Source organism: Spizellomyces punctatus, assembly GCF_000182565.1.
Source record: "Spizellomyces punctatus DAOM BR117 chromosome Unknown supercont1.9, whole genome shotgun sequence".
Classification (NCBI taxonomy): Eukaryota; Fungi; Chytridiomycota; class Chytridiomycetes; order Spizellomycetales; family Spizellomycetaceae; genus Spizellomyces; species Spizellomyces punctatus.
Window position 1 is genome coordinate 305,978 of NW_015971545.1, and position 23,628 is coordinate 329,605.

Genomic DNA, 23,628 nt, shown 5'->3' on the forward strand with positions numbered 1-23,628 from the left:
CTTCACCAAAGTTCTTTCGACGGGGACGGCGCAGCTCTCTTCGCCGGCTTCGGGGATCTCACCTTCGGGGATTTCCTCAGGAGAACCTTTCGGGTGAACCTTCGGGGATCTCCTCAGGAGAACCTTCGGGAATTTCCTCAGGAGAACCTTCGGGGGAACCTTCGGGGATTTCCTCAGGAGAACCTTCGGGGAGCTCACCTTCGGGAATCTCACCTTCGGGCGACCCTTCGGGAATCTCACCCTCGGGCACCTCAGGAATGACACCAGGCAAGTTCTCCTCACCACCAGCGGGAGGAGCAGGCGTAGCAGTGGGGTAAGCAGGAACCGGGACGACCGGAGGAAGGGTCGCAACAGGCGGCCTGTTGTATCCAGGACCAGCAGGACCAGTAGCGATGGGGACAACCGCGGTAGCCGTACCAGCGGGGACGGTAGCCGTCGCAGGAGGTGTCTCGGGCTCCTCGGGAGTCACGGGAGGAACAGGGTACTCGGGAGCCTTGGGAGGCGTAGGGTATTCCGGCTTGGGAGGAGCGACACCGTACTGGGGGATACTCCTGGCCAACCTAGCGGGAGCCGGAGCGGCACCGACCAATGCAGAAGAGGCCGTCAAGGCAGCGAAAGCCAACATAAGCTTAGAAGAGGACATGATGTGTGTATGTGTTGTGTTTGAGTGAAGAGAACGAGGAGGGGTATGGTCTATGTCTATAAAGTCTAAAAAGAACGAAAAAAACGACGACGGAAAACTCGATGGGGGGGATCAAACGCCTGCGTGTGATTCCTTGTAGTTTAAACAAGAAGAGTTTCTACCGGTAAGTGAGAGAGGGAGGGGGCGGACGGGATGCTACGAGCTTTTTAAAGCGAACGAGATGTTGGATTGGATGGGGAGGGGGAATTGCAGCCCATACAACAACATTTTGCCTCTCGTCTCTTCTTCAGCCGCAAAGAACCTTAGTCTTTTTCGAGTATAGCGGGTGGGTTTTACCCCAAAAGGAGTATGAAAAAGACCATTTTTTTGTCTTTTTGACCGTTGTGCAAAAGGATTCTTCATTTTTCTTTTCTAGTTTTGTTGAGCGCAACTCTTTGTGTGTGTGTAATGTGTGATGTGTGATGTGTGCAGTGATGTCCAACAACAACACGAACAACACCTTTACCCTAACCGCTTCCGTCTCCTCCTTTGCCGTTGTTGCATTCAACGTGCCATTTAACGAAAGAAAACAAAAAGTGGGATGGACGCACGAAAATTCCAAAAGCGAAAAGGTGAAAATGTCGCACTTTTGTCGGTGTGTTGCAGTTGCACGTTGTCGCTGATCGGTCATGTCTCCCCCTCCAATCGTTCGGCATGTTGTATGGCGAGAGAAGAAAAACGGCGGACAAACAAATTCAACGACAAACGATTGCTGTAAAAGTGTGTTACAACAACAAAAAGCTTGCAAAGCCGAGTGTTCCAAAAAAGGTGTGCTAAATACTTGAAACTTGGAAGTGTGACGAGATTTGTCACTTGAGCGCAGAGAAACCGTTTTCCAATTTCCCCCTAAAAAAATAAGTTTAAACGACTTTCTGTCCTCCTTTGCCCGCCTTGTCAAGTTCAACGCAGGACAAACGGCGTTTTTTGATTCCATCCATGAAGCACCTTCTTGTTTGCGTTTCCAAGCGGATTCGTTCATTTGACGACGTCCCATCCAAGAGCCTCTCGTCTGTTTCAGTCCGTTTTCTGGTCGGTCATCCAACGGTGTTTGTTACCCAATGTGTTAAGATTTTTTTTTCTTTTTTGCTGGTCAATGATCAAATAAATACACAAGTGAGCCGTCCCGTTATCTTGATCATCCACCTTTTGGGATGTCGCGACATTCCGCAAAAGAAGAAAAAAAATCGAGTAGATAATTGAAACACACACACACACACACACACAAAAGGACCATTTTTCATCGGTCATCCCTCAGTTGCAGCAGGCATGACCCCACAAGACATTATTACTGTGCGAGCATCGTTTCCAGCAATAGGGGTGAACGAGGCCGCAAACGAGGCCGTGAAGGATAGCACACGAGACCCGGTCATGAGCAGTACAAAGCGTCTTTTTGCATCTCATCGTCCCCTCAAAAATCCTCCGCCAATGCTATGACTGGTTTAATAAGAGAAAAAGGCAGATACCATTAAACATTGCCCCGCATCATTTGGCAAACAGAAAGTTTTGACAAGGAACGCAGAGAAAGCTTGGTCAATCAGCCAAAGGGCATGTTAGATATGCCCAAAGAAAAAGTGGTTGTGGACACTGGCGAACGGACCCCAACAGCACATCCCCCTCCGACCACAAATAAAAAACAGTTTTGACTTGCGCAATAATCGGCGCAGCCGATATACCGAATTGCCAAGTTTTTTTTTTGCATGCAAAGCACATATGCCGATTACGGCAATCCCATCGATCCCTAGCACGAGCTGCTGCTGTTGGAAGGAGTGCCATGTCTGCATACAAAGGTCCAGGCTTGCGACACACAGGACCTCAGAATCCATCAGAAAAAGGTGTTCAACGTCAAAAACTACCCAAAAGCACATTATGGTCTTTACACCACATTTAGGAAAGTTACAGATGCTGCCAGAGCCACAATACAGCCTTCAAAAAAAGACCCTTGAGTTGTCTGTTAGAATGTGCACAATGTCATCTTGGGAGGGAAAGTCCCTCAAAAAACGTCTTCTCGCTTTTAATATTTACGGATATGCGGTTTGACCACCCGCTAAACAAACACACACACACACATAACTGTTCTATTTCCCTTCCTTCTACGATCATCAAGCAAGGAATGAGTGAAAGCACGGAAATGTGTGTAAATTTACCAACAAGCCCACAGAATATCAAGCACAACTTTCAACGTATCTGTCAAGCAGAGTTTGAATTTCATCGCACACATTGCGACCCTTGTCGAGTACGTATTCCTCCATGGTAGAACCTAAATTAGCCATGGTGGTAAGGAGTGGACTGGATATCCCAATGCATAACCAATGTATAAGTGCGATATGGGATTTGAAGTCTTGGCACACATTCGTCTCTTCGTAGAATAAAGATGATCATCCTGGCTTTGAGTATGCAGTCCGTTGTCCATCCATTGAGAAAAAAGCAGGTTGCACCTCTCCGTAAGAATTGAACAACGATAAAGAGTCAAAAACAACTGTACAAAGTTACCAAATTCCCTCTCTATGTGACATGAGCCTTGGTGTTGATGCAAGGTATGCGGGAAGTACAAACAACTGCTGATATGTATTGTGCGTTCACACCCCGTGCATGCATATTTCGATTGCCCCAAATATGTGTTTCTATGCGTAAAAACGAATGTATGATGTGCATCTCATGTCCGGTGGGTTGGGTGTTGCTCAATCGTATGTCAAATATGGACAGACTCTACCCCAATGAATAATGTTATCCAAGCCTGTCAGGTTGATACACATTACAAAACGTTTAATCTTTCACATACTTTTGAACCGCTTTGGACACTCGTTGCGGTGCCTGACGCAACCAGTACTCAAATAAATCCATTCCAAACCCCCTCGTCTATTGTTGGGGTTGAGAACCCCGTTCTAAACCCAGGGCTTTTCACATTACACATCACCCATCCTATTTTTTCCCATTGCTTGACAGCTAGATACGTACTTACTTCCTTTCTTTCCAAAACAATTGAACCTCCGCTACTGTCCTTGTTTGCAGCATACGAGTCCATATTGAAGGTTCCCAGCATGATACGTTCACCCATCACCACGTCCACCACCACACCCACCCAACACCACCAGCAGATACAAGATTGGAACCTCTCCCTGCAATTACAAGAAACACCAAACCCCACATCGGAACCCTCCACAGCATCCATGCCCTCCAATACGCCAAAACCGTTTACACCCCGCACCCGACACAAGACACCCAAAACCTGCACAAACTGCACAACAACAACATCATCCGCTTGGAGACGGTTCGGGGGACGGGTGCTATGTAATGCGTGTGGACTCTAGTACGTACCCATTTTGTGTGAGTGATTCCAAAATAATATTTCTCATTTTCGTATTTTAGTATTAGGATTCACGGAACGGATCGCCCAGTATCCCCCTCTGGACACCTCATCCGCACTCGAGAAACCGTATGCACGAATTGTGGGGTAATAGAGTCGCCGCTTTGGAGGAAAGGAAGGGGTGGAGTAGTGTTATGTATGTTTATGCGTTTTTGAGAAACATACGAGTGGTTTTTAAATATTGTTTTTCGTTTTTGTGTCAGGTAATGCGTGTGGATTGTTTTGGAAGATGCGAGGTGGGATGCGGCCAACGGGTAAACAAGCGAGTGGATAGGGTTTGGAAAACCAGACAAAAAGTAGTTGCAGATGGCAAGGCGAATATCGGTTGCTTTGTTCAAGTTGCTTTGTTGGTTTTGTTTTGCTTTGGTTGAATCTTGTCCGTTGGTTGCAAGGAAGAAACGCCAGACTAAGCCTCCTTTGTGTGGGGAAACGGATTCCCTTCTTTTGATGAGGTCACCATGAAGTCTGTTCTTTTCCAACGTGTTTGTTTTTTGGGTGATGATGATGATGAATGTTTACGCTTTGAGGAGTGTGAGGGTGTTGATGATGATGATGATGATGATTGGATTGTGATGATTGGTAAAAGAACAAGAGTCCTTTTTTTTGACATCACACCTTGGTCATTTTCTTTTTTTTTTATTCTTTTTGTTCATTGAAATATATAAAGGAGGCATTCGATGCCCTTTTTGCATTTTGTCTCCCTTTCTTTTGGAACAAACTCTACATACTTTGTTGAAAGCCGCTAGTTTACTACAAACCACTCGAAAAGACCAAACACACACAAAAATGGCCATGAACACTGCATCCAACGTCCTCGAAAATTACCTCGGCGACAAACCCACTGCAACTCCCAATAAACCCACCCCAACCTCGCAAACCATGAAAGCCCTCGCCTGGTACGGCAAACACGATCTCCGTCTCATTGACACGCCCGTCCCCACAATCTCGCATCCAAAGGACGCCATTATCCGCGTCACGGGTACAACCGTCTGCGGAAGTGACTTGCACCTCCTGCACGGGGAGATTCTCCAACTCAAAAAGGGCGATATCCTTGGACATGAGTACATGGGCATTGTGGAAGAGGTTGGAAGCCAAGTAACGAAAATTAAAAAGGGCATGAGGGTCGTCGCCGCGTTCAATATTGGGTGTGGTGAGTGTGAGTATTGTCGTAAACAGCAGTATACCGAATGTGATGCGACGAATAATTCGGCGCTGATGGAAAAAATGTATGGACAAAAGTTGGGTGGAATTTTGGGTATGTGTTCTTGCTTTGAATGGCCTTTTTCCTTCTTTCAGTCTTGTTTCATGAGTACTTATTCATTTTATATTATGTAGGATACGGTCATTTTGGAGGGTAACGTATTCTCAAATACTGCACGTACCTATCCGGATTTCGTCTCACCCATTTTCATTTTTTTCTTTTTATTTCTAAAAACAGCGGTTTTGCAGGCGGGCAAGCCGAATACGTTCGCCAACCCTTTGCAGACGTCAACCTCCTCCCCCTCCCCTCAGACATCCCCGACGAAAAAGCTCTCTACCTCTCCGACATTGTCTGCACCGCCTACCACGCCGTCGTTGAAAGCGGTGCCCAACCCGGAGAAACAATCGGAGTATGGGGATTAGGTCCCATAGGCCTCCTCGTCGCTCAATGGCTCCGTGTCAAAAAAGTCGGACGCATCATTGCAATTGATAATGTCCAATCTCGTATGGCGCTTGCCCGCGAGAAATGGGGAGTAGAAACAATTGATTTTGAAGAGTACCCTGATGTTGTTGGAAGGATTATGGAATTGGCTCCTAAAGGGTTGGATCGAGCCATTGATTGTGCGGCTTTTCGGTATGCAAAGAGTATGGTGCATAAAGTCCAACGGGCGATTGGGTTGGAGACGGACTCGTCCGAGATTGTCAATGAAGAGATTCGGGCGGTTAAAAAGTTTGGAACTGTTGCGTTGATTGCTGATTATGCTGGTATGCAACATGAGAACCCATTTCTTGTTATGTTCCTGAGTGCTGGATCTAATCATTGTGTATTCTGCTAAAAGCCAACACGAACGGATTCATGATTGGCGCCGTCATGGAAAAAGGTAAAGAGCAAAGGAACTGTTGTCACCCCCTTGCCGCCAACACTTGGTCTCTCGAACCCCACCGCTTACACACAACACTGCATCTGTTTAGGTATCCGCCTCATAGGCTGCGGCCAAGCCCCCGTACAACGCTACTGGCAAGAATGTCTCGACTACATCCGTTCCGGCGAGGTAAAAGTGATTCAAAATTACCCTCCCCTATCTTTTGTTTTAACACATTTTACCACCCCCTTAGTTTGACCCCACCATCATCGTAACCCACCGGTTCCCCCTCGACCAAATTGTCGAAGTCTACAACCGATTCGACAAAAAGGAAGCAGGCATCATTAAAGTGTTTTTGCAAACACGATTTTCGGCACCGGCTTCTAAAGGCACGCCCGAGTTGAGTGATGTGCGGCAGCTAAAAGAGGAATAAGTGTAAGATGGACAAACGTTTGTATAGGGCGTGAAATGGTGTTTTGTGTACATACTTGTTTTTTCGAACGTTGGGTTCGTTAGTAAAGTTTTTTGTATACGTTTTTCATCGTTTGGATATCCACCAAAACCGTTGCATCCAGGTTCCGATGTTATCAACTGATCATTCAAAATCCTATATTTTCTCCTGCGGACAAGGTTGTCTGTCTCCCATTTTGAGCTGGAGTGACGGGATCTGCGGTGATGACGCTTGTCCAATGTCCCCCTCCCAAATTCCGTACTTCTCGGAAATACCAAATCACTGTACTATCTACAAACCATCTCCATTCCTCCATCCGAATTTAAGTTTGCAATCCAACTGTTTTCTTGTTTGTCCCCGTTCATACCCAAAATTTCCATTGGCCACTGAATGGAGGGGGATTCCGAATGCCACAATGGTCCCATCGCAGATATGCATACAAGTAGGACACATTTACCCGTTTCTCACCTTGTTCCAACACACAAGAATGACAAACGCTTGCCCGTTCCCCACCTTGTTCCCGCAACAATGCTCTTGGAGCCTGTCATCTCTATCGTCGGTCACCGTGCTGTAGCAATAACCATTTAATTAAAGCCAGGTGCCAAAACCAGGAACCACAACCCCCAAAAAAAACCCCTAGTCAAGGGCCAACCAACAACTGATCCATGTGGCCCGGGCACCCTTTCATATGTTGCTTTAGGCGCCCTGTGTACAGACGCAGTATATGGTACCTGTCTTGTTATTGGGACTGTCACTAGTTCAACCTCCCCGACAAAGGCAATCACTTCACGAACGCATCTCAAGCAAGCTAAAAACAAAACACAATAACACGTCAATCCCCGGTTCATCCCCCACTACAAAAAAAAAACGTCCCCGTAAACCTTCTTCACTCGCCATCCTAAAAAGATCAACCCTTTCAATCCCATGTCACATCATGAATCATCTGCACCAGTCCATTTCAAATCCTCTCTACTCTACAGCATTGACGAAAGGGGTGTGCATATCTCAAACCCCGTTTAACACATCGTCACGACTCTGACTCAATTCAAGCTCCGGTCCCAACATGTTAACAACATGCCTTCTGTTAACATGCATCGGTGAAGGACTGGTTGGAAATCTAAAGTTCTTTGATGAGTTGGGACCGGAGCTTTGAATTGCGTCAGAGTCGTTGCTACCATGCGAGGCACTAGAGAGTTTTTTGTTAACATCTTCCCCAGCAATGTTGAATAGGGAACGAGAGCGTTGTTAGTTGGCTTTAGACGTTTATTCTGGGGAGTAGATCCCGGATTTTTGTCACCAGAATACTGAACATGTTCACTACAGGCAGACATCATTTGTAGAAAATACAATAAAAACATCTTGCCTGCTGACAATGTGCATAAAAGGACGACGAGCAGGTAACGTTCCTCCTTTCATTCACCATCTTCTCTTTGGGTATTGTAAACCTCGCCAAACATTCAACAAAAAAAAAGCAAAACCCAAACCAAAAAAAACCAGCGACCCCAAGAAATGACCTGCTTTTCGCGCATCTACGCAATCTTGTTCGTCGTTCTCGCCTTGCTAGGCGTATCAGCTCTGGCCGCTCCATTCCCTCAAAATGCAGCACCGAGACCCAGAGCCGTTAAAATCGTTCCCGGGCCCATCAAATTTCCAAGCCCGCCAGCCATCCCCAAAACGAACTTACCAAAAGGCGAGAGAGTTCCCGTTAAAGATAACAAATATCCGAGCCCGCCTCCTAACGTTGGCGGAGGGGATAACGTTACTCCTACCCGACCCGGCGGCGGTGATCCGAAAAAATGATCAATGTGCCATGTCGAAACGTTGGTGAATTCGTGTATGGACTGGCTTGTATATAAAACAAAAAAAGAAAAAAATGTGTACATAGTGGAAGTAGGTAAAAGGCCATTAAGCGTTCGGCAACGATGGAGGAAACTTGTATGGAAATTCGAAATGGACTGGCTTGTACATACAATATAAAAATAAAAAAAAAAGTTTTGGGTGAGCGGAGATGCTGGATTTCTGTCATTTACATTGACTGAAGGAAGTCCAACCATTGGAAATACCTCGGGGACCTCTAAAACCTCTTTTGAAATATTCTTGTGATGAAAGCCTTTTTTTTTTTTTGGTGCCGAATGATAGTCGGAATTAAGAAACTGGGTTTCAAAACGTATTTTGAGAATGGGGAGTATTTCACCAAAGATGGGGACCAAAAAACCAAACATTTTGGAGATACCATAAACTGCATAGTGCGGAGCCGATGGGTATTGGCACTAGTACATAGATTCCAACCAATTTAATCATAATTTTACTCGATTTAGACTCATGAACTATGGTTTGATCCAAAAAATCCTATATAAGTTGTCGTGCCCATTTTCCCAGGCTTTCATCTTTTTCCACAGATATCATCATGCCACCAAAAAAGAAGCAAAAGCTTGAAAACCCTACCTTACATACCTGCAACAAGACTTCCTTTGCAAAAGCTTTCCTGCCAAACGACATCTACCGCCAACGGCTTTTAGATTACACTGCCATCATCCATCAACTTGCTGACCATGCTTCCCACGCTCTCAAATTCTACATCCTATCTGCACCATCCTTTCCCACGGTAGATCAAGATACAATCGAAGCGATTCTCTATCTTCTCAACAAAGGAGAGGCTTGGCAACCAAAAGCTGATGCGAAAAAGGCATTGCGCAAATCCTTGTTGCTGTATGTCCAACAGTACTGCCACATTGTCGGCTTCGTTCATCCAAATCTACAAAAAGAGCAGCAATCAGTCAATTACCTGACAGCGAGTATGATGACGAACCTGAAAGTCAACGTTCAAGAGCATTTCATGCAGATGCTCCTTCGGTATATCAATCTGCGGCTCGATGTGAAGGGACAGAAGCAGCGACTGCCACTGAAAAGCGATGCACGGAAAGCTTTCTTTACTCGGCTATGCTACTTAAAGTCAATTTTCCTTTTTGATATCGTGCCCAAGTCACTTGATGACTTGACCGCTGAAGAGAGTGAGCTTCTAGAAGAGATGTGGTCCTTCATTCCCCTTTCCGACCAGCCGCTCGCATATTCAGTTGCTGTTGACCCTCTCGCTTTCTTTCCTGCTTACTGCAAACTCTCTGTGCTGTATGAACGACATGGCTTCCATCGGTTCAGTGCAATACCTCTTCGTCGGTCTCTGATTCAGTCCCATATTTGCATCGACACGGTCATCCTGTACCAGCATATCCTTTGCATCATGCGACGGGAAGTGGAAACTGTTGAAAAGGTCAACTTATGGTTGCGCATCTGTAATCTGCGGAACAAGGCTTTTAGATCTCATTGTAACGGATTTTTTGTTGGTAGACTATGGTAAAGACAACTTGGGTCTCCTAGCAGGTTGTGTGGGTGTCCGTACTAGGAATCGTAGTCTCCAAATCCTTTCTTTGGGCGTCAGTAGCGACTTGAGGGTGAGAGGCAAGGAGAGTCGGTTAGTTGTGAACCGAGCAGGATTTAGAGGCTTCAGTGTGGGTGATCAGGCCGTTGAAGCGCTCTGTTAGGTTCCTGTTAACCTAGGATTGGGGTTGAGAAGCTAGTTGTGGGGATTTTTTTGTTGCTACGGCTTCTGGCCGCCGACTTATTTTATTGAATTCCTCTTTTTATACAAGAATATGCTACAGTAACGTCTACACTAGTTTCTGTAGCCTTCATTAGGGTGGCGGTGTCCAATCTTCCCATCTCGGACCATCGCCATGATCGATCATGGCTGCGTAACGTATCCTTCACGCTGCACTGGTGTAGCCCAGAACCGAGCTTGATCTTAGGGGTTTCGAAGCTTAGGTTACAATTGCGGAAACCTCAATCATGGTCACCTGATGCCTTTGAGCGAACCAGTTTATCAGAGTCGTTCGCTACATCCCCCCTTCGAAAAAGAAGGTTCGGCGACTCGTCTGTGAGTGCCCGAACCTCGCTTCTACCATGACGCAACTGGATAGTCGTTGTCAGCTTCAAGGCTGTCTTTGTTGATCGTCCAGATTATGGTAGCGTGCCCCATGACGTTCGCGCAGAACCAAATTTGGTCAGTGGCTTCCGGAGCCGGGGTTCCAGGTGTCCTGGAACTGTTGGGTCAGGTTACATAGAGGGCTGTGAACGTCTCTGCGGCCCTTTTCAAGTTAACCACTCGAAAGTGGTAATAGGCGTGCTCCCGATGCTTGGGACAGAGCTGCTCTTCTGTGGTTTCAGCTGCATTGGCTAGCTTTAACAACACTGCTCTCGCGGCTTCGATGGCTATGTCCGCGAAATCGTGGGCCTCGTGATCAGGCCAGAGGGTGAAGCGGGCCATTTTGGGGTTTCCGGCCGCATGTTGAGGGACCCCAGCATCAAGCCAGGCAGCGCAGGGTATGTCCCGTAATCTCTTGCCTATCTTTTTTGCATCGGCGACAATACCGACAGCAGCTTGACCGCCGTTGGAAGCCCTACTGTAGGGCTCCGTGATATGCATCATGAGGGGCTGGCTCATGGCGTAAGGCTTCGAAGCCCCGTCAACCACCCAATCTTCACCACAATAGTGTTCAAGGGTTTTGTTTGGGTCTTCATACAACTCACGAATCCAAACTTCGACCCAGGTGGCCATGGCTGCTCCGAGCCGCTCGATAGAGTTCTCGGCAGCGAAGGCGTCGCTTACTTCTGACCAGGGATAGCCTTCCTCAAGGGTAGAGAGGATGCTGACTCCTTGTTGTCCTCGGATATCAGTGGTCATGGTGTTGGAAATGAAAGCTTTTGTTTCGGTGTCGATAGAAAGGGTTTGCGAAGCAGAGTGAGTGTGTAAGGGAAGTAGTTCGTTGGTAGTTGAAGAAGAAAAATGAGGGGGGGCGAGCAGGGGCGCCCTTTTAAGGTCGTCGCCGGCTGATTTTGACAGCTCGGACGCGCGTAAGCGTGATCGGGAGGCTTGGTGTGGCGTTCTCGACTGGTGAGGTAAGCCACGCGAAACTGGTTTTCTTTCTGGTGAGAGGGCATGATTATCATGTGAGCTATCGTCCGGATAAACTGCGAAGCATTGGTGGTCGGAAGCGTAAGCCATATCTTCCGGGGCGTCGCCTGCAAGGCTGACTACTGAAGAGTCATCTACTAGTGTGCTAGTGGGGGCTCTGGATCTCCAGTACTCTTCTAAGGCTTCGGAAGCCTCTGTTAGGGCTTCCTCTGGTTCCCAGGTATCCTCATGGGGTGGGTATCCGGACCAACGTATTCGAAATTGACATTTTCCGCGCCTGGTTCGATGGTCTACTATTGCTTCCACTTCAAACTCGCCCTCTGAAGCGTTGGAATCCTCCGCTTGTGCTTCCGCGACCTTTTCCTCAGTTTTGGCGTCGACAGGCTTCTGGTACGGATGTAATTTCGATATGTGAAACCATGGATGAAGTCGTCTCATCTTGTCTGGCAGTTTTAACTCGTAGTTGTCACGGAGAGGGTTACAGTCGGTCACCGTGACTGGTCCCAGCCATTTCGGAGTGATCTTGGACTCATACCCTGCTAGGTTTTTTGTGCTCAGAAGCACCTTATCTCCTCTCTGGAACTCCAAATGTCGTCGCGATAAATCATAATATCTTTTCTGCGAATCCTGGGCTTTGATCATCAGATCTTGGATAAGGATGTTTAGGTCGCCGAGGTGTTTACAGAGCTCTTCCGCATCTGCATTTCTGGTTTCTGACGGCCTTTCGACGATATCCGCCAGTGGATTGTGGGGCTCATAGCCTAGGTCCATTCTGAATCGCGTCATTTTTGTCGCCTCATGTACCATATTGTTGATAATGAATTCCGCAACCAGAAGAAAGGTGTCCCAGTCGTCTAATCGGGTGTTGACCATTGTGGTAAGGACCTGCAAGACCGTTGCGTTGTCTCTCTCTGATTGTCCATCACCTTGAGGGTGGTAGGCTGTGGTGAGCTCTTGATTAATCTTTAGGTTTTTGCAGACCTCCTGCCAAAATCGACTCGTAAACTTGGGGTCGTGGTCCGAGATAATAGTCTCCGGAATGCCGTGCAATGGGACGTAGCATTCTATAAAGAGTTCCGCGACCTGAATAGCTGTCGCAGTGCTCTTGAGGGGCCATACGTGGATCCTCTTTGAGCATTTACATGCTATTAGCCAAAAGGCGTCGTACCCTCTGGAAGTAAGTGGGAGCTTGGTTACGAAGTCAGTCGTGATGACTGTCCAGCATCCTGGAGCTGGTGGTATGGGTTTCAGCAACCCCGGAATCAGTTGCGGTACCCTTTTTGAGCGTTGACAGATTTCACATCCTGCGCAGTGTTTTCTGAAATCTTGTGCCATCTTTGGCCACCAGACTTGCGCTGCGGCTCTGGCATAGGTTCTTTCGAATCCGAAGTGTCCTCCCCCCTCGTGAAAAAGCTTGCGCACCTTGGGGGTGCAAGCAGGGGGCACGTAGAGGCGCCAAAGGTCTTTGGAGACTGAAAAACGGTGCCACAGCAGGTTATCTGCACGTTGCCAGTCCTGAAGAAAGCGTGTGTCGGCTGTAGTGTAGGTGTCGGGGCTGGTCTCCCATAGGAGCGTGCGGGCCTGTTGGGCTATGGGGTGGAGCTGGCCGGTGAGGCCAGTGCAGATGGCGGCAATGAGTGCAGGCTGTAATGCCAGACGGAAGGCGGCATCTGCCAGTGTCAAGGAAGGTGCGAGAGCCGCTGGTGTGGTGCGCAGCCGTCATCTTCCGCGTTCCGCCACCCATATTTGGGTCGCGCTGGAGCAGAGGAGGGTTTCTGCTCCTAGTAGCCGTGAAAGTGTATCAGCGACAATGTGAAAACGTCCTGGTTTGTGAACGATTGTCATCCATTCAGACCAGTAACTAAGATCGAGGGCCCAGCGGAGAAGCTTACGGTTCTCACCTTTGTATTTAGCGAGCCACAAAAGAGCTCGGTGATCGGTAATGACCATGAAAGGCAGGCCTTCGAGGTATGGGCGGAGTTTTCTGAGGCCCCAAATGAGGCATCCGGCCTCGAGTTCGACAGGGGGGGCCTTCTTTTCCGAGGTGGTGGTGCCTCAGGAATGGTAGCACAGCGGGCGTTTAGAAGCATCCGGCTGTAACTGTTCGAGCATGACATTAAACACTGTGTAGGAAGCATCACTGTGAAGGGTGTAGGGGAACCCTTTTCTGGGTGCCGCAAGCACTGGAGCTGTTGTCAGAGCCTGCTTGGCGGCTGTGAAGGCAGAGTTTCGGGAATCGGTCCATGAAACTTCATGCTTCGCGATAAATCTGCACAGACCTTGGTCGGGGCACTTGCGAGCAAGGCGTCTGACACAAAAGGGGTCAATGGGCAAGTCCACCAACGATGATTGGCATAGATTGACCGCCGGTAGGTCTGAGGAGCTAGATTTCGGATGTTGCGAAACCTCAAATCGGACTCCAGTGGCTGTGATTGTAGGGGCCACCGCCGTGTCGAGCATGGATGGTGAATTGAGCTTTTCAGCGCCTTTCTTTGGGTCAGCACGACCCTTTTTAAGGTCTCGGTATTCGCGAATGCCCTCTTGGATAGCGTCTTGCAGGGGTCGGATGAGTTCCGCGTAGCGGGGGATGAATTGGGCATAGAACCCTAGGAGACCCACGAAGGACCATAGGTCACCTATGAATTTGGGTCGTGGCCAATCGACTATGGTTGCGACCTTGTCTGGATCAGTAGCGAGACCCTGAGAGGAGGCAACGAAACCGAGAGCCATGAGCTGGTGAAAGAGCCATTGACACTTGTCGAGTCTTAGGGTGAGTTTGGCTCTGGAAAAGCAGTCGAGCCAGTCCGCGATGGCGTCTAGGGCTTCCGCGGCTGTCTCCACTCGTGTGTGGATATCGTCGACGAAGTTGTTGATATTTCACCATTTGGAGGGACCCAAGGTGTCGTCCATCACCCGACAGAAGTGCGAAGGGGCAGTCTTGGGTCCGAAGGGCATAAAGAGTGGTTCGTAGATGCCGTCATGGAGTCTGATCGCGAGCCATTTGCGTACCGACGCATCGGTGATGGCGATTTGGTAAAATCCTTTGTTTGCGTCACCTCCCGATATGTATCGGAATGGGACTGTGATGATCCAGTTCAGGATGTCGAGCATGATGGGAAAGGGATATGGGTCCCAGGCCATGCAGTCATTGGCTCGGCGATAGTCGAAGGCTACCCGCAGGGGTTTGTCTGTGTAGCGAATGATAACAGGATCGCTGGCAAAGGTTACTTCGGTGGTTCGTTTCCACCTCTGAAGCCCCATCATGGTGTCTCGCTCCGTCTCAAGGGCTGTCCGCTCCAACGGAGAGTACGACCGTGGCCTCGAAAGGGGTGGCGGAGCCAAGATAAATCGAGGCACATAAGGAATCTTGGTGTAGTTCCCTATGAGATGACCCTCATAGCTGAAGGCTTGATGGAAGTGTCATAGAATGTTGATTAGGGCCCAGACCACGGGTTTGGGTCGCTTGAGATCGATGTGGAAACGTTCTGTGTCTTTTAATTGGGCTTCGAAGGCCCCTGGAGCCCTCTCCGTAGAGTCGAGGTTCCATTTGTTCTGAAGTGTCTGCCATTCTTCTTTGGAAATGTTCTCTTCGGGGTCCGCAACCGAATTATGGGTCGCGGTGGACAGTTTGAGGCCTAACGGGGCCGTTGAGCTAGCAGCGGTGGCCTCAAGAGGGTTTTCGATGAGAAAAGTTTGGGCTGCCACGCGCATCTGTCCCGTGATTAACATGGTTAATCTAGACTTCTGAGCTTTGGCTTTGGTCAGCCGTGGCATTGACACATCCTTCATGAATTCACCCTGCTTGGTCTTGTATGGCATGCCGCGCATGTGATCGGTGTCCAGCTCATCCGTTATGGAGCAAGGGATAAGGATGTCCGGATTCTTGAGCATCACCGCGAAACTGGGTAACGGGGGTTCCTGAACCAAGGTTTGGAGTTTCAAATGTCCCAGAACATCGTTGGCTAGGATGATGAGAGGTTTCCCGTATGCAATGACTCGGAAATAGGCACGGAAAGTCAGGTATTCTCCTCTGCGGCCTCTGAGGGAAGTTTCGAGGCATACTGTCTTGGTAGATGAGATACGTCCACCAATGCCTTTGAAAGCCATCGTTTCTGCATCCTGCAAATTGGTTTCGGAGAACAGAAGGCCCTGGTACGTGTCGGAAACCAGAGACTCGCAGGCTCCTGTGTCTAGTACCACAGGTGCCCAGAGCTGAGCGATGACGGCTAGCGTCCAGCAAGGCTGTGTTTGGGTCTTGGTCTGGCTTTTGAGTACATTGCCTAAATCTACCGACTAGAAGGCGTTGATGGAAGGCACCGCAACTACAAAGTGAGGCACTTTGAGACAATTTCATCAAAAATATTCCCAGGAAGAAAGTGCCACAGGATAAAACCAATGGTAAAAATTGGAAGCTTATGGAAAGTAAAAAATTATGTAGAGACATGTAGGGATGAGAAATGTCCCCATTTTCCTAGCAAGATTGCAAAAAGAATAGAAATATCCACATGTTTAAATGGCAACATTGGTTTCCTTGTTTACACAAAAATCCACAGAAGATGTAGGCAACTCAGGCGTCAGAACTCATCCCATCTCAACATTACCTTCGAGGCATACCATGCTCTGGAAACATTCTCTTCCCTACATCCCTGACGGCATCTTCCGCCGCTTTTGATGCTACTTTTTTTACATGTAGCCCTGGGATTTCGTTTTCTTTCTTCATGCATGCCGGCACGGCGAGCGGCGAAAGCGGTAGATATGTACTGTTGACAATCATGATGAACAATAGCATGATTTCGACCATGCGAATAGTTTTTTAGTTTATCCAAACATTCATAGCAGGAATACACAGCGCATTTCAGACATATGCAGAGTTGATATTCTTTAAAGCCTGTACAAGTATCGCAACGCATCGAAACGCGCATTTTTATTATAATGAGTGGAAGATTATTCAGCGTGCGTTTTAAGTACCTTTAGAAGCAATATTCTTCAACTGAGCATATTCTTTCCCCACATTCATAATGTGGTCATCCATGTCCAATAGAGTTTCCTGATGCTGCAATATGCATTTGCAGATCGCCCTTTTATCTAGCGTAGGATCCTTGATGACAGGCATTAGGGTTTTCAGGTTTATGGTGATAAGATGCTTTCGATTTCTGAAAAATGCTATAGACGAATAATTTATGAAGCCATTATGGTTTGTATCAGATAATGTAGGGTCTTGAAATGACAGCGAGAATTGCTTCGTTTGTAGAATATCAGAGAAGTCTTTGATCATGTTTTTGAATGATCCTTGATGTAGGTCATCAAACATGGTTATAAAGTCGTCTTTGGTAGACCGTACAGATATGAAATGCATTCTATTTGACTCTCATCTCTAAAAAAAACAGCCGTTCGTTTCTCGAATGACCCAACAATACAAAATTGTTGAGAATAGCGAGATAACCACTACGCTTGAAGCATAATTGGTCGAGTTTCTTCAAGTGGACGATGGAGAGAATCTCTTGAAAGATATGTTCATTTTCAGGTGTTTGGGGTAAATAGAGAATTACCCTGCTCTTGTCCCCTCTTAACATACTTTCACAAAATTTCCAAAATTTATCCATGTCATCCTTTACAGCATCTCTTATATTGAAAACTGAATGACTTTCAATATCCGCGCGTCGCATTCTTATCTTGCATAGCTTCTTTTTTAAATGATGGCAGTGCGCGCGTCATCTATTGTCCGAGTTCAGTGATTTTAATGAGGGAAACATCAGTTGTGTTATCGGGAGCAGCCTGACTGATACTAAAATTTGTGAAGTAAGCAACGTTATCGGCCATCCCTGTAACAATGAATGATGCTGTGATTGTATGATTGACCCCGGAATTAAAGTTAAAGTCGCTCGAGTACACGAGAGGCATCGACCCAGCGCTTTGGCCGAGAAATATTGACAATGTACCATTTGAGTTTGCTGTGCCATGGAGGTTGACCGTCCACTCCATAAGTACTTTACCTGGTGTTGAAACATAGAAGACCTTCGAGGCATTGTTGGATTGCCACACGTCTTTAGTCAAAAGTTTGAACACTTGAACATTTCTTAGAAATGTTTGACTGGAAACCCATGGTTGAGTAGCACAAACCTGACCATTGCTATAGACAGCACCGTTCGAATACAGATTCTCTCCTGCAACAACATGTGCACCAATAGCAACACCTCCATTCACCACCAACGCACCTGTTGTACTCGATAAAGCCGGAGTGGTACTTTCAATGATGACATTTCCTGTCGACGATGCAATAGTAATACCCTTCGCTCCCTGCGCTTGCAATCGCACCGCACCTGCATTGTTCCTGATTGTGAAGGTGTTCACGCCTCCATCCACAGTCCTATTGTTCCCATTCAAAAACATAACAGCACTCCCTGCGGCATTCTGGAAGTATTGGATTGCGCAACTATTGCTTCCAGGATCAAGGTTTTTAAGAATAATAGCCCGTAACCTGTTAAGTGGCGAACCAATAGTTAGATTACCGGACGAGATGAGGTCTCCGGTGTAGGTGTTAACTGAGAATCGGCTATTCCATGTTCCAAAGGTATCACTGGAATAATGACCGAATTCATAACGACGTTGGTCTATGCTATCAGACGAGCCGGCGAGGTGAACATGAAGGGCGTCTCCGGAATTGTTATAGCCGATAGTATAATCACCTTTCGTTGCAGGAGTATCACTTCTCAACTTGAAATATCCACCTGTAGAGGCGGCTATGAGAACTTTTCCTGTAATGTTTCCACCTGAGAAGATACTTTTAGAAACCCCTATTCCTCCTTTTACCTGTAGAGCCCCACTTGATACGGTTGTTGCCTCGGATGTATCATTAGCAAGAATTGTATTTACCGACAGATTGCTGGTAGGTGTGAGTAAATCTTGTTTCGATGTTTGCAGTGCTGATATGCTGGGGGCATAGTCAACAATGTTTAAAATACTTCGCACAGCGACGTCATTTGTGAGAGTGAATCCTTGGACATCATCTCCCATGAGAAACATATTGCTCATTGGTGACATCGCAGCGAGAGTAGAGAGTAAGGGTGATGCATTTTGCTTCACTGAGAGATCGACATTTGTAATGCCTAATAATGTCTTCACCTCTTCAGGAGTTTTCACCGCGAATGTCGTTGCAGAACTCCCTAAAATGAAAGAATTTGCAGATAGTGTGACTCCACTAATGGAATCTAGGAGCAGACTCGATGTCTGTTTTGAAGCAATGGCTGCCCCTACATAACTCTCGGTTGCAACTTTCAGATTATTGGAGTACAGACTCCCTCCACAGTAGAGATTCTTCGATATTCCAACACCTCCCTTTACTTGGAACGCACCTGTGATTGATGATGAAGCATCTGTGCTTGTATTTACAATGACATTCCCAGATGAGAGAATATCTAGTTGAGATGAACTATTTGTTACACCGAATCTCAGGTTCGTATTCCACGCCCTCAGGCAGACGTCGTTAATCTGATCGTTGAAGAAGGCTTGGCCATTCGAAGATGGGGAGAAGAATGTCATGTCACCAGTATTGACATTTCCACCTATGCTACCCCATCCAAAACCATACCCTGTTCCTTTCCCACTTGTTACCTTATTACCAACCCACAGAGTCTTCGATATTCCTACACCTCCTAATACCTGTAAAGCCCCTGTTGTTGCAGACGAGGAGTCTGTAGCAGTCAACACCTTAACTTCGTTTGAAATAGAAACAATCCGCAGACCTAATCCTAGACCAGATTTCCCTTGGATGTTCATGTCTCCACAATCGTTATGAAGAGTAGCGTTATTTGACGAGCCATCAGCAGTCCTTGTAGAAGAGTTGAGAAAAAGTAAGGCTGCATTTCCGCTATCATTGGAACAACCAATAGCAGTGTATGCGTTTACGCCAGATGAAATGTTTCTAGATTGCACCCAGTTTGGAGCATCCACAGAGGTGCTACCAATTACATTTCCTCCAGCATACAAGTCCTTGGCAACACCTAAACCACCACTTACTAGAAGTGCTCCTGTAGTCGAACTAGTCGATTGTGAGGTATTTGTTATCTGTGTAATACCGGTATTAGAAATCTTGAACACATAGCCAATGTTGTTATATGAAGAGTTGATTCCGAACCTGCCTGCTGGGTTAGAGCCATCGGCGGTTGAACCTGCAACTCGAATACCCCAAGTCACGTTTGATGAAGTATTTACCAGTGACATAAAGGTGGGATTGGCGCCATTTTGAACACTCAAATAACCATTTGCAGTAACAGAAGCAAGACTCAGATTTGTTGATGTTGTGATACTGGGTTGTTTCCCAGAAAGAAGTGTGTTCACGCTAGCATTTGTAGCAATATCGAGGATGCCTTTCACTTGACTGGAAGTAACATTCTCGAATGTAGTCCCAGCAGAAGAATAAAGCCAACTGTCTGGCTGCACCATCATCGTGTACAGGCTATTAGTTGTAGCGTTCATAGGCTGCTTCGAGGCGAGTGCAGAAGTGAGGGAATTGTTGTTATTAGTTACCGTCGTTGTCAATGAAGACAAGGATTGACTTATTGGAGCAGTGTTATCAATTACAAATTTTTGAGAAGCAACTTCGAGACCTCCGATGTAAGCCATTCCACCGATATACGCATCAGTTGATACTCCTAGGCCTCCACTCACGACCGTATTACCTGATGGGTCAATTCAGAATATGTATCCTTTATCTTGGTATGACGAGTAAAAGCCTAATGCTCCAGAAATTAGGTTTCCATTCGATGAACCAGCCACATGGATATTCCATGTCTGTGCAGCGCTAGAATTTCCTAGTGTGATTGCCGTAGCATTGGTGTTTGAATTCTGTACCGTTAGACCGCTAAGGTTAAGGACACTCGCTGGTGTAATCAACGGCTGATATGCGCTGAGGATTTCATCTTTAGGTACAATCCGGAAAAAACCACCATTTCCACCCATCAAAAAAGTGCCATCAGTCGGGGTCAGACTACTGATATTGTCGAGCAAAGGAGATAAGTTTTGCTTCGATGCTAATCCAGTCATAACGAATGTTTCCGTTGCTACTTTCATATTGGTGGAGGCATAGATATTACCACCAATGAATATGTCCTTTGCAATACCGACACCACCAGGACAAACTAGGGCACCCGTTGTTGAAGATGTTGATACTGTTGTGCTATCCAGTGTAACAATTCCAGTGTTTGCCTGTATTGTTAGTCCTCTAGCGGTCTGTGCTTGGAGCCGAAGATTTCCAATATCGTTTCTCAATGTCATTGTGTTTTGCCCTCCATCGACACTCCGGTTGTTTCCGTTCAAAAACATCACTCCAGACCCTCCTGAGGCCGTAAGACAAAGAATACTACATGCGTTTCCTCCTGTATTAGTATTGCTCAAAACGAGATAACGTAAACTGTTTACAGAAGAGGCTCCAACTGTTAGGTCGCCCCCTACAGCACATGAACCATTTGTGTCCACTCTTAGACCTAGAGTAGGCGTGCTAGATGTCCTAGGATATATGAACATGGGTAAATCCTGAGCACCGAGCCATGTTGAAGCACCGGGGTTGTATCCTAAGAATCCTGTTCCATCGAGCCCGAACCATGAACTCTTAGTTCCATCGAATGTTGAATATGTCGTGACCGATGAAGTGCCTGTCATAGATGGAGAAATATTCAATCTGGTTCCACTGATTACTTTACCACCGATATTACCACTGAATGTCACATTATTCGAAGTTAATGCCGTTATCTGGCTTCCAACCCAAGGTTTGATGACTTCGGTATCATAATCCCTTAGCATAGAGAGGTTAATTGCTTGCTGAGGGTATTCGTATTTGATGCCTCAATAACATGAAGGCGTATCAAACAAGAGACGAGTACAACCTCCTATGGGATCAGAAGCAATTGTGACATTGCTCCCGGGTTCAAGTGGTGGCATGAAGGTAACAGGGTCTATTGGTTCATAAACGGGGTTTCCATCGCCATCGAGTATAGGTTGGCCTTCCGCATCTCGTTGAACCTTACGTTTGCATGACCCTCCGAAAATCATTCCCCAAGGGAACGTTGAGACGATTGGGAGGATGGAGTTTACAGCCATAGGGACTGTCAAGGGTGGGGAGACCATCGCTGGAAAAGGTACGGTTGATAATGGAGTTGCTCCGGACAAAATAACAGTGTTGCCTGATGGAACATCCATTTTTAACACTTCTGCGGTATCACTCTGTTCAGTATTATCGGTATCCCTTTGCTTTGATAATGGCATAGGGTCAATGAGGGTAAAGTTATAAAGTGGATACGAACCTGTAATGATGAGATTTGGACTGTTACTTACGAATTGAGGAGGAATCATGTTATACTGAATCATATTTCCAACAACAATAATACTTCCATATGAGTTGGTACTGCCCACATAATTACCTCTTAAGGTATCGCCTACGCGAAGAATAGTATCGCTTCCTGAAATCGAACATGAAATCAAATCACCGCTAACTTGCACTCCATTGATACCTCTTAGGTTTGTTGACAAAATCGCACCATTTTTTTGCAGTCCAATTCCCGCAGCGATGTTTGAACTCAGAACACCATTGTTTAGAGTAAGATCGGGTGACTGTGCTGTTAAACTCAGTCTGAAGTCGTTCCCCGTCCTGGTTACCCCTTGGGAGGCTGTGAAGGTATCCCGTATGGTTCCCCTGTTGACCATAGCCAAACCTGAATTAGCATCAACTTTTAGATCGAGTTGAAGGTCATTCTGTACTCTCTCAATACCATTGCTGCAAGTCAGTACATCTTTAATGGTATCTGCTTTGACCATTTGGAGACAACTGCCAGCCTCGCATTTAAGAGATAATACCACATCATTGGTCGTTCCAGGTCGAATAGATACGCCATTAAAGTCCTGAAAAATGTACCCACCTGTGAGTGCATTTCCAACAATTCTGATGGTCTGATTATCGACCAAACAGCCTATCTCTCGACGTCCGTTAAACTCGGGTCCCACTGCAAGCACTCCTGTTTGAGAGCCTTGATAAAATTGGGAAAGATAGTCTTTACTCACTGCATATGAGCCACCTCCAATAGCAGGAAATACTCCAGTTAATTTGACATTTGGTACACACAACTCCTGAAGCGTGGACGAATAAGTGAATGAAGAACTTCCCGAGTAGCCATAAGTAAGGTTCCCATACAGGATTTGTTCATAGCCAGGTGATCGTAATGAAAGTTTCGATCCCGCTTGACTGAATGTAGAAGAATCGACCATTAAGCGAATTGCTGTGGTGTCTACTTCTCCTAACACATCAGTCATTTCGGTCAAACTATTGAATCCAAAGTCGAGCCATGAAGACCCGATGTCTAACAGCATATCCGCACCTGAACTCGATTTCAGAGCGCCAAATGCTTTTAGTACCGACTGAATGTTAGTTTCCAATTCGTCATTATTGTTCACCTTTAGACTTTTATGAAGTTTGATTCCAAGGCCGCTCTGGTCACGATACAACGGCTTTTTCAGCATCTCAGGATCAGGAAAATTAACCGATAGACCGTTTTCAGTTATAAGCAAAGTATCATCTGCTTGTAAACCAACCGTATGTGATTCGGCATCCCTGTAGAGTGGAAAATCATAGTTATAAGGTATGACTGTTAATTTTCCACCCCCAACTTTTAGTTCATCATCATCAATGTTTAGGCTTACTGTTCGTGAGTTGGGAGCCCTATAGAGAGGTTGCAGGAGTGTCTCTGGTTTAACAGATAAGCCGTCTTCTGTTATAAGCAGAGTATCGTCTGTTACAAGCCTGACATCATGTTCATCATTAATTAATGGAAAAACATAAGTTGTCTCGGCAAGAGAGATGGTATATTTACCTTTATTTTTCTGAATGGAGAGACTGGGCGTTTGACTATCCAAATCGAGTATAGTGACTATACCATCTTTATTTCGTAGGCTCTCTCCATAGATAGAATTGGCTTTAACTTTTCCGGACTTGAAATTATCTAGGACTTCTAAATTTCTTCGAACCGTATATGTGCCTTGAATGCTATTAGGCAAAGGCATCTTCTTATTCCTTTATATCATCATAGCTTAGAAAATGAATTGCATGCCGAC

At 46.4% G+C, this 23,628-nt stretch overlaps 4 protein-coding genes across 4 annotated transcripts; 1 reads left to right on the forward strand and 3 right to left on the reverse strand.

The window, feature by feature from the left end:
* Positions 1–69: 69 nt before the first annotated feature.
* SPPG_05481 (uncharacterized protein) lies at positions 70–1,074 on the reverse strand. The gene has a single exon (XM_016753692.1). It carries the CDS (start codon positions 641–643, stop codon positions 77–79), a length of 567 nt encoding a protein of 188 aa, XP_016607265.1. The 5' UTR covers positions 644–1,074; the 3' UTR covers positions 70–76.
* Positions 1,075–4,555: 3,481 nt separating this feature from the next.
* SPPG_05482 (uncharacterized protein) lies at positions 4,556–6,665 on the forward strand. Its single transcript, XM_016753693.1, has 7 exons — positions 4,556–4,625; positions 4,714–5,301; positions 5,382–5,400; positions 5,485–6,011; positions 6,086–6,127; positions 6,219–6,298; positions 6,363–6,665. Exons 1-7 carry the CDS (start codon positions 4,619–4,621, stop codon positions 6,540–6,542), a joined length of 1,443 nt encoding a protein of 480 aa, XP_016607266.1. The 5' UTR covers positions 4,556–4,618; the 3' UTR covers positions 6,543–6,665.
* Positions 6,666–17,244: 10,579 nt separating this feature from the next.
* On the reverse strand, positions 17,245–21,327 carry SPPG_05485 (uncharacterized protein; the record flags this gene model as incomplete). Its single annotated transcript, XM_016753694.1, has 2 exons — positions 17,245–20,207; positions 20,298–21,327. 2 exons carry the CDS (start codon positions 21,325–21,327, stop codon positions 17,245–17,247), a joined length of 3,993 nt encoding a protein of 1,330 aa, XP_016607267.1.
* A 42-nt stretch (positions 21,328–21,369) lies between these two features.
* Positions 21,370–23,577, reverse strand: SPPG_05486 (uncharacterized protein; the record flags this gene model as incomplete). Its single annotated transcript, XM_016753695.1, has 1 exon — positions 21,370–23,577. The coding sequence occupies one exon, from the start codon at positions 23,575–23,577 to the stop codon at positions 21,370–21,372; it is 2,208 nt and encodes a 735-aa protein (XP_016607268.1).
* Positions 23,578–23,628: the final 51 nt, after the last annotated feature.

Coding starts and splice junctions, on each gene's coding strand:
- SPPG_05482 (XM_016753693.1), top strand. Junction 6,012..6,085: donor GTTGATTGCTGATTATGCTG/GTATGCAACATG, acceptor TTCTGCTAAAAG/CCAACACGAACGGATTCATG. Junction 6,128..6,218: donor TGGCGCCGTCATGGAAAAAG/GTAAAGAGCAAA, acceptor GCATCTGTTTAG/GTATCCGCCTCATAGGCTGC.
- SPPG_05481 (XM_016753692.1), bottom strand. CDS start 643: ATGTCCTCTTCTAAGCTTATGTTGGCTTTCGCTGCCTTGACGGCCTCT.